Source organism: Tasmannia lanceolata, unplaced genomic scaffold (genome assembly GCF_043159265.1).
Source record: "Tasmannia lanceolata isolate RefF3 unplaced genomic scaffold, GAP_Taslan_0.1 ptg000029l, whole genome shotgun sequence".
NCBI lineage: Eukaryota > Viridiplantae > Streptophyta > Magnoliopsida > Canellales > Winteraceae > Tasmannia > Tasmannia lanceolata.
The window spans coordinates 1,396,676-1,407,500 of NW_027518706.1; the positions used below are offsets into that span (position 1 = coordinate 1,396,676).

The following is a 10,825-nucleotide window of genomic DNA, read 5'->3' on the forward strand; positions in this document are numbered from 1 at the left end:
CCCAACAGGTTCAACCCGGAAAAAAGTCAGGTTGGTTTGAGTTCGGGTTGGGGGCTTGGGCAACCTGACCCGAGTGACCCCGACATTTTTAATAAACTTTTTTTTATTTTTTAAGCTTAAAATAAAGGGGTTGGGTCGGGTTGAACTCGGGTTTGGGCTGGCAAAAAGGGTTCATCGGGTCGGGTTGGGCTGAACCTCGCTGGGTTGGAACTCGGGTCGGGTTGGCCTCAACCCGACCCAACCTGACCGAGTTGCACCCTAATTGGGGCCCAACCGCCCAACAAATGAACGGGTTGGATCATCTTTTGAAGTGGGTCTTGTTGTACTTGTCAAAAAATACTGAACTTATGTGCACACACCATGACACCATATAAAATCTTGATGTGTGGCCGTATAACCCCGTATTTTTTTTAAAAAAGTAAGGGAGAACCCACATCATAAGATGATCTAAGCCATCCATCTGTTTTGCCGCAATGGAATTAGGTTATGCCTCTAAAACCATCCCCATTGGATGATCCCAACCCTCCGATCTATAATGGGATCGCACATTAAGGAAACTTTTTAGAGGGCTAGGATCTTGCTATGGAAATGATTTATGGGGCAAAACCTAATTCCGTTGTGGCCCAACAAATGGACGGTTTGGATCATCTTATGATGTAGGCCGTATCGTACTTTTTTAAAATATGGGCCACAAGAGATTTTATACGGTGTAACCTCGTATAGGCTCACACCGTAGGCCTGTACGAATGCCACAATGTAAACAGGTTGTGCCCAAAAAATTACTTCCATAGTATGAACCCAACCCTCATAATATGAAGTTCATCTATAGATTGGAGGGCTAAGATCATCCAGCACAACCAATTTACGTTGTGGCCCATCAAATAGACGCTCTGGATCATCCTACGGTGTAATCCGTACTGTACTTTTTGAAAAATACGGGTTCATATTACGGCCACACATCATATAAAATACGGTTCCCCGGTTCAAACGCAACCGCGTGAGAGATTCATAAATAACCGAGGAAGGCGGGAGGCTTACGCTTCTTATGTAGTTTCGAAAGATTGCGTTTTTCTAGGGTTTTGTTATCTGAAACTTATTTCATCACGTTATATCCTCTTCTTTTCTCCTCTAGGGTTTCATCTTTTCTGTTTTTTCCATTCGATTTTAGGGTTTTGGAAGGGAGAATCTCCACCTTTTTATTCTCTGCAATAATTCAAAGTCTCTGATATTGGAATATTTTGGAAGGTCTATGTATTAGTTTGCGTTATCTGATCTTGTATGTTTGTAAGGTTTGAAATTTCTAATTATTCAACCTAGAAAATAATTCATATTCTTTGATAAATCTGATGCTTTTATCTGCTAAGATCCATTCCAACTCCTCAAATCTTTTGAATTCTCCAAGTTGTTTCATAAGAAGTGAAATTTATCTTTTATCCCGATCTCAGAGATTATTCAGATCCCCTAATAAGCATCTACGATCTGAAAATACAAAATTTATTTAGTTTTTTTTCTTCTTCTTCTCAATTTGTGATTCTTGTATCTGCTAGGGTTTCAATTAGGGTTTGAGAAATAGAGTTTTTCACATCTTGGTTTTTTTTCCCCTATTGTGTGAGTTATACGTATTTTCTGATTTGCTAGGGTTTTAAAAGTTGGAATTTCTAGATGCGATTTCCTGAAAATTTTTCTTTCTTTTTTCCTTGAAAACACATTCAGATTTCAGTTATATACATTTAAAATCGAGATGAAGTTTGGGGAGACATTTACAGAGTATCTCCATGGAGATCAGGAGAGGTTTTTTGACAAATGCTCTCATGTGGAATACAAGCGTCTCAAGAAAGTACTCAAGAGCTGTCGAAGTTGCCGAGATTCTTGCAGCATCAAACCACAAGAGGAGGATAATGATGAATCATCACATTGCCAATGCGAGTCATGCCCATGTATGCATCTTCGCTTGGATTGCTAGTTCAATTAATTCACTATTTGTTTCTTTTTTCTAATTATTTATGTAACAATTAATTTGTTATTTTGATAGACAAATTATAACAGTATGCCTCAAATTAGATCGTTATTTGATGTAGAGCGCGATCGGCGGCGTAATTTCTAGATTGTGCTGAAATTAAACCTATATTTTTTTGGGGGGATTTTTTAGGGATAAGGAGCTCGATCTTACCACAAGCGAGGGGACGCACAAGGTTCAATCAAGTGCGGTGTCGGCGAAATAAAATTCTTGCATTCAACAAGTTTAGATGGGAGAAATGGAAGAAAAGCTACATTCAATAGCTTGGAACTCCATTATCTCAAGGAAGAAGATGAAAATACAACATTAGATCCCTAAACTACCCCTAATGTTGTAAAATGACATAGCCTTAATACAACATTAGATCCCTAAACTACCCCTAATGTTGTAAAATGACATTAAAAGAAATAAAGCTACTAAAATAACAATGCCAAGCATTATATAAGCAAGGGGCCAAATGAAGGAAACTCTACTCTAAAGGAGCCATATGGACCGATTTCAAATGCCAAGGGGATGCTCCTGCATCAAACTCCCCTTCTTGAAAGAACTTGTCTCGAGTTCCCATCGGCCGCAGGAATGAGACTCCACCGGGGTCAAACACAAAAATAACCATGTTTCGGTTTTTGCTACTATTCCCTTGGTAGTCACCCATCATCATCGGGCTGTGACTTGGAACAACCTCTCTATAGATAGTGTGATCTATGAAAGATCTCAAGTGCAAACCCATGAAATGGTGGAAGGATAACATGGTAAAAGGTCTATGGTGCATGGCCATGGGATACACCTCATAAACTGCATCACGAAGTGTACTGGCATCTGTGGGTAGAACCTTTAAGTCCACATAATAGAAAAAGTTAGCCTCACTGTCATTGCTAACAATGTCCTCATATTGTTCCATACATGTCTTTCCAAGATATCCCCGCTGGAATCCTCATCCCAGAATGATGGTCCTTGTGCATTCCCAGTAGCATCTTTAATATCTGCCTCATAAACACTCTCTAAACCAATGTTCATATCAGTCATCGGAAACAATTCAAGCTCTTCATTTGCTCCACCTTCTCTTTCATAGCTATCAAATGAAAGAATGTCCACCATAGAAGCATAGTTACCAAACTCTTCATTCCCATCTTCAAAGTACTCTTCAACTGTTCCCAATTCATCAACTTCTTCATTACTGACATCTTCCTCTAGAATGTCATTGGTCTCTTCTTCAAGCTCATCATGATTGGTATGTCCATCATCAATGCAAATCATAGAAGTAACTTGGACATCATCTTCATTACTTAGCTCCAAGTGTACTTGCTGCCCAATAGTTTCATGCATCTCATCTTCATCTTCAATATGGTTAGAAGCCACTTCTAGCTCATCACTAGTGACACCAGCCTCATCAAGCTCTATGCCATCATCAGGCTCCAGAATAATGATTTCTTTAGCTTCTTCTTGGCTTTCTGCTAGTGATGGACGATCATGGTTGATTTCCTCTTCACTTTCATCACATTTCTCATCCATTTCATCACCTTCTTGCATAGGCATTGTACTTTTGGAATATTCGCTGTAGTCATCATGATCACGAGTAGTGAAGGAACTAGTAATGGAATGAGGGTGAGAATGTACCCCATGTGGCTGTGATGGTGGAAGAGTGGCCCTTGCATTCCTTTGTCTCTGCTTCAACCGAATTTGGTCATCAAAAGATAGGAAATGTCTTGTAATTTCCCTTTTCAATTCAGCCCATGAGTTGATTGGTGCTTTATTAAGTTCTCTACGGCGCGGTATGTCAAAGAGCACCACCAATCCATAACCCGGTCTTGAAATTTGGAAACCACCATGGCAACTTGCTCTTTCATTGGTACTTGATTGGATTCAAATACCCCATCAACAACTAGTTCCCACTCAAACATTTCTTGATCTTCCATGCTCCCATAGACTTTGGGAATGCTATCTTCAACACATGAATCAAGTCGCCGGTCACTGTAAGAATGAAAGTCATGCCTCGGGACTGTCTGCCTCGGCACTTTCTCTTTCTTTCGAATCCTCTCCCCTTCTTGAAAAGTTTTCTTCTTCGGTGGAGGGGGCCGGTTGTGATGAGAAGCAATCCAATCCCATTTTCTACTACTGCCAAGTATTTCTTCAAGTAGTGCATCTTGCGTCTTCCCATATTCCAACAATTGATCAAGAGGTGGATAATAATTCAGCTGATCCATGCCAAATCAATCACACACAATAGCAGCCAACTACAGATATGAATAGTATATGCCTAGCAGCTAACAAAATACCAATAGGAAACTTTCAATCATCAACAATGTATGACATCAAGAATAGCCAAGCAAACTGAAATTTCTGCTCAAAGCACCGAATGTGGTACCATCACTAACAAGAATCTTCCTCTTGAACTAAACCAAAGTGTCTAACAGCAAATAGAAATCATGAACTTATCAATTCAGCACATTAATATTGAGGAGACGTCAATCAAGATACCAAATTAAAGCCATAATTGCACCAAAACTTAAGGTTTCTATCAGCTTAACCTTACCAAGATCATTTCCAAGCAGGAAATTTCTGCTACTGAATTAGCTTGTACCAAACTTGTCACTGGGCAATGTTAAAAAAATCCATGTACTGATTCTTGGTGTTTGGTTCCAATGGATCTGATAGAAGAGAGTAAGCTTTCAAATGTAACACAACGACAGTTCTTTAAGAGCAGATTCAGCAGTTGGGTTGATGAGCTGTCAGATCACCTCACCTACCCTTTTAATTGGCTGGCCTTCAAGGACTGATTTTGTTGTCAATGGAAATGATGAACGGTCTATGGGTAATGGCCTTTGTTGGGTGGGTAGCTGTTGGGGCCTCAATTCTTAGGATCTGTTGGCTAATTGGTTCCACTGCATTACAGGTTTACGAGAAGCCTTTGATGTGGCATAATTGGTGTGAGAATGAGCATGATATTTGGGTCTGCTTGGGATTCAGCCCATAATAGTAATTCTGCTAGTGATCATCCAAGATATCAAGAACATAGTCCAAACGTGCATTCAATTAAAGACCAAAATCAATCCAGAGATTATTATCAGAACTGTAACAATGGCACAAGTGTGACTTATTTCTAGTTCGGGTAAAATTCAGACCCAGCAGTTTCTCTAGAGTTTGAATTGAATCACATTCATTAGCCCCAGATAATACCCAACATGCAAAGGCTACTAAGGTTCAACATGTGCATGTCTCCAAGTCCCTCAATGCCATCTAGTATTAGTGACCTTTTGGGTTGACTTGGGACGTTTCTACTCTTAGTGCTTCTTAGCTTTTACCAAGTCACTGTAGGTGTTGTGGTTGGATGCAAGCAATTCTCATTGACATTATTACAAGTAGCTACTGGGCCCAAAAAAAAAAGATCCTTTTCTCTGATGTCTGAACACATTTAGGCTTTATTGAAATCGGCCTTCTTAACTCATTAACTGCTAATGCAATTAACCCATAGAAGCATGCAGAATCAATGGAATGTTTCAAAACCAGATTTGTCCAAATGCTCAGTTGATCCAAAGGATCTCACGAATTCAGCAATTTTGCACTTCCAATTCCAACTCCAATGCAATGTAATCTCCTTAACACAGGAATGAGATAATAGTGGTATCCGAGGACTGGGTGAGGAATTTACTCAAACACCTAAACTTCAGTTCCCGAAATCATCTTCAGAGAGGCATTCTTAAACTGATTCGGATCAACCAAAAGAGATGTGGCCTATGAAATTTACAAGGACATGCAGGGAAATATCTTGAAATCACTGCAACAAGCACATTAGAACTCCACAACTTGTATATAGCTAGGTCACATGCACATTAAACTACTCAGTAATTATGTTTTGCTGACTCCAGAACAACCTTTGATCCACAGAAATTCTAATTCCACATTCTTCAACAACTCAAACCTAGATCGGTGATGAGGACCTTCAGATCTGCTGTAGTAGTGTGCTAGAATAGGACAACAAGGGTAGAGTCCGATAGAAAACACAGCAAGAAAAAGAAAACCCTACTTTCAGCCTTGTAAACAGCAGCATGCATGAGGTTTTGAGATCAAAATTTCATAGGAAATACTATCAAACAAATAGAATGTGCCGATTGCCTGCTCCAAATCTTATCATATGTTTGTCCCAAAGACTGCAAAATTGGAAAATTTCGCTCGCCAAAGCTCTGATACCAATTTGATGTAGAGCGGGATCGGCGGCGTAATTTCTAGATTGTGCTGAAAGTAAACCTATATTTTTTAGGAGGATTTTTTTTAAGGGATAAGGAGCTCGATCTTACCACAAGCGAGGGGACGCACGAGGTTCAAACAAGCGCGGAGTCGGCGAAATAAAATTCTTGCATTCAACAAGTTTAGATGGGAGAAATGGAAGAAAAGCTACATTCAATAGCTTGGAACTCCATTATCTCAAGGAAGAAGATGAAAATACAAGAGGAGCCAAGCTCTCTCAAAAGAGAAAATTCTCTATTAAATCTCAAATCATCAAAAACTAAATGTGAGAGAGGAAAGACAGGGCTTTATAACATAGCCCTAATACAACATTACATCCCTAAACTACCCCTAATGTTGGAAAATGCCATTAAAAGAAATAAAGCTACTAAAATAACAATGCCAAGCATTATATAAGCAAGGGCCCAAATGAAGGAAACTCTACTCTAAAGGAGCCATATGGACCAATTTCAAATGCCGAGGGGATGCTCCTGCATCATTAGTCAACATGTATAAATTGCTATTAGGGTGGACTTACTTAGAATAGGTGCATTATAGTACTGTGAACTGTTTTACCTGTTAAAAAAAATGCAAATTGGGTTTTTATCGACTTCTCTGTTATTATAAGTGGTGGGAACCTGAAGCAACGGTCCTTGTGAGTTTCGGAATCACGAGATTCTCAAGTGGGAACAACATTTTAAGCAGGAAAATCCTTCAACTACTGGTTGACCATTGTTGTCACTCTAATCGACTCAAATCTTTCTCTAGGATTTTTCCTCACTTGGATTGCAACAATTATGTCATCTTTGGGTATTAGGTCGTTGCGAGTCATTAATAGACCGTTCCTAGGAAAACTGCTATGGAGGATCAGTGAGGAAGAGGGAAGCCTATGGAGGGTGAATATAACAAGAAACTATGGGGAGGTTGGGGTGGTTGGAATCCAGGGGATGTTAGCACTAGGCCATGGGATATAGAGAGCTATTTGCAAGGTTGCTGAGGACTTTGGGGGACCTGATCAGTGATGTAGCGACAATGCAATATTCCTTTGAAGGCATCCTATCCAGCCTTATTTCGAGTTGCATCCAATAAGGACTGTGGTGCAAACCTGGAGGTTTACTAGTAATTCTGGACTTATGAGCTGAATGAGTTAATTTTTCCAATCAAGATAACTCAAACCAGCCACCAATCAGACCAAGCATTCAGATTTATTCAAATCACACTAAAAAGCTTACCTTGACAACCTAAGAATAGTAATAATATGGCAGAGAAGAGATAGGTAGGTGGTAGGGGAAGGAGTGTTGCAAGGGACTAAGTGTGAAACGACCAGTTACTCCAAAAGCTTAAGCTGTTGGAGAAGGCGTTATTTAATCTTTTATACTTTAACAGTGAGAAAGGAGGAAGAAAGATGGGAAGGAAAGAAGGGAAACAATGGGCTTGGCAGTCTTCAGGTGCAGCCCATTCTTGCGGTTTTCAACGGTTTTCCCCTAGGAAAACCGTGAGATTGGAATAGGGAGAAAGGGAGGAAAAGAAAGGAGGGGAGGAGGAAAAATAAAGGAGGAAGAAAGGAGGCGGGAGATTGAGAAAGAAAGAGGGAAGAAGGGAAGGGAAGAGAAAGAAGAGAGGAAACCCTAACTTTGGCATGGGTTTTTTCTCCTCCTCTTGATGCTTCTTGAATAATCTCCCAATTAGGGTTGTTAAAGGATATTTATAGGTGAGATTTGCCTCAAGTGAGTGGGTCCTATAAAAAACTAATAGGATATAAGCGTTTTAAGTCATAAGTCATTGATGAATGGCTTAAATTCCCGTACTAAGTCGCAAATAAATACTACTCACATAAGGCTAATATGGTCCAAGTGTTCAATGAAGTTGGGTGTGAGGTGGTGTGGCCTTAGGTGATGTGGACAACCCCCACATCTAGGTTCTAATATAGCAAAATACTAAGATAAAAGTCCTATATACAAAAACGAAGAATTTTTTTTGAATGATACAAAAATAATTATTAAACCAATATGAAGTCCCTAACACATCATGTCAGCATCCGACTGCTATGTGAGACATAGTAGTGGCGTGTCCTAAAGATCTACATTGTGCAGGAACTTCTTGGAGAGGAGATGTCAGTAGCTTCCTTTTCAAGGATTTTTGAGGAAACAATGTTAGTGGGGGGGAATTGTAGTGAATCATTCTACTATAGATTGCACTTTCATACGACCGTCAGGCCTCTATATCCAGCCTTTGGTCACGTTTTGAGCCTCTTTGGGTTGTTGCTTTCTACTGGACAACTTGATTGATTAAGATCTTAATTGTTGATCATCTGATAAGCATGAACTGGATGCTACCCAAAAGTCCGCAATCTGCTACAAGCAAAAGAAAAAGTAAGTTACCTCATGTTACTTTATATAGTGGGTTTGAAGCTCTGGTGTATATTAGCGCTTTTTAGACGGTCCTTCACAAAACTGGTGGGATTGTGGGCCTTTGCACCATGGTCGGTTAGAGGGAGAACAATTTTAAGCTATTTATTTGGCGACGATGAGGATCTGGAAATAACGCAAAAAATGATCTTCAAGTGGAAGAGAAGAAGCATCAATAGATGAAGGAAATCATCTTCAATTTTGTAGCCTTTTGGGCATTGTCTGTAAAACACCTCACTGCAAAGGTATAGAGTCCTCAAATAATGAGGATGTGGGAGTTCTGCATTGACAATAGAGTTCAAGAGAATAGGGTAGTTGATAAGTGATTCCTTTCGCAGTAGGGTGGTCCTTAAAGATGCAATTTTCGTTAAGTCGAGTGTCAGTAATAGGGTTCCTGCAGGAATTGGTGGAATTATTAAAGGCCACGAATAAAATGTGAGATTGGTGCAATCTGGATATCTTGGAGTTATGAATGCAACAGAAGCATAAGTAATATTATTTAGGCATGATCTCAAGCTGTTTGAGGCAACATTTTTAGGCTCTCATTGTTGAGAGAGGGTCCTTGAGCGTAATCAAGTGCATCCAAGCAGAGAGCAAGATTTCTTTGAAGATCATTGATATTTTGGAGGAGGCACAAGACACCACATCTAGGTTGCAGGCATGGTTTTAAATTTCGGTCGAAATACCGAAATTTCAGATTTCGGCCGGAACACCCAAAGTAAATAAATCCAAAATTTCACCGAAATTTACTAGATTTCCACCGAAATGGCTGAAATTTTGGCCGAAATTTTGTACAATACCGAAATTGTTTTTCTGAATTTTACATGATTTCGGCCGAAATTTTGACTGAAACCAAAAATTTTTGGTTTTGGTTGTGGCCAAACCGGCACCGAAACCGACATTTAAATCCTTGGTTGTAGGTTTCATTCAAACATGTAAAGATGGATGCAAACATTCTGGCTCGAAGTGGGGGTCAATAGGCAAGAAGTTAAGAACTACTTATTAGGAAATTCTATTCCATAGGGGATAGGGGGCTGTAACTATAGGTGATGCTGTTGTAGCGGGAACTCTGATATGAACAACTTTTTTTTTGATGGGTCTGATATGAACAACTTGCTCATTGCTACATTTGTATATTTCACCATATAAAAAAATCAATGTTCATCATCATCTTAGCAAATGATTCTAAGTTCAAAAGCATTCTTACAGCTTTAGCAACCCAGATGCATGAACCTTCGGGCACTCAAGTTGCCCCGACTGCCTTAGATCTCGTATCGCCATTGTGTCCGATGAATGTGCATTCTGGACCCATTGTCGTTGGGTATTAAATGCTGTGTGGATTTTCTCAACCTTTTCTGTATCGCATTAGATATTGCCAATGTGTTTTTTTTATCTCACCATTCAACGGATTGGTACTTTTATGTTGTTTGAGTCATCTATACCAAACTATAAATAGAGGAGCCCTCTTCCTTAAGGGGCAATTGAAAAAAAACCTTGGAAGTTTTAATTTACATTAGTAAACCGACTATCATATTTTTCTAAATCAATTACATATTAAAAGACTAAGTTCTAAAAGTCTCCAATTCCCTCACGCCTTCAGGGTTACAAGTTTAATTTCACCCTCTTTCTCCGTGTCTTTACACTATGCGTTAACTCTCTCCAGGCTACTGTTATCCGAATAACCATGTTTTGTTAATAAGGCGAATTGATCTTGTTTTTTTTTAATTCGCCGATGAGGGTTGGGAATATAATAGCCTTTGACAGCTGGTTAAAGAATGTAAAACAAGGTGAGTTTGCCCCATTATTAAAACATTGGTCGTGCAAACTGGACTTACCTCCATTGGTATCAGAGCCTCATTAATGGTTGTGGGTGACCCATCAACCATTTGAATCAGATAACCATTATTTCCTTCCTGAAACCTTAATTATTACTTTTAGAATGGTTTCCTTTGTGGACTCATTGTCAAAATAGCAAAAGCGTATCCTTATTCCCAGAATGCATCAAAGAAACCTTCCTTTGGTTTAAATCCATTCACCCAAACTAAGACTTCCAATTCTCAGTTTTATCCGCCGTTCCAGATTGAGCAACAATCGAACCCACTCCAGAACCTTGCCATCACTTCTGTCATTCTTACCATTTACTGAGAATACAACCTATCCATTGCCATTATGTTAAATG

General features: G+C 39.4%; 1 protein-coding gene across 3 annotated transcripts in view; it reads left to right on the forward strand.

Moving 5' to 3' along the window:
- Positions 1-997: 997 nt before the first annotated feature.
- Positions 998-10,825, forward strand: part of LOC143859285 (SPX (SYG1/Pho81/XPR1) domain-containing protein / zinc finger (C3HC4-type RING finger) protein-like protein) — a 41,527-nt gene continuing 31,699 nt past the window's right edge. Inside the window, exons 1-2 of one of the 3 annotated variants that reach the window (XM_077369993.1) lie at positions 998-1,289; positions 1,714-1,937. In XM_077369993.1, the coding sequence (XP_077226108.1) occupies positions 1,279-1,289; positions 1,714-1,937 (235 nt within the window). In that variant the 5' untranslated portion in view covers positions 998-1,278. The remainder of the gene's footprint in view (positions 1,290-1,713; positions 1,938-10,825) is intronic. The other 2 variants (XM_077369994.1, XM_077369995.1) reach the window with 2 other exon arrangements.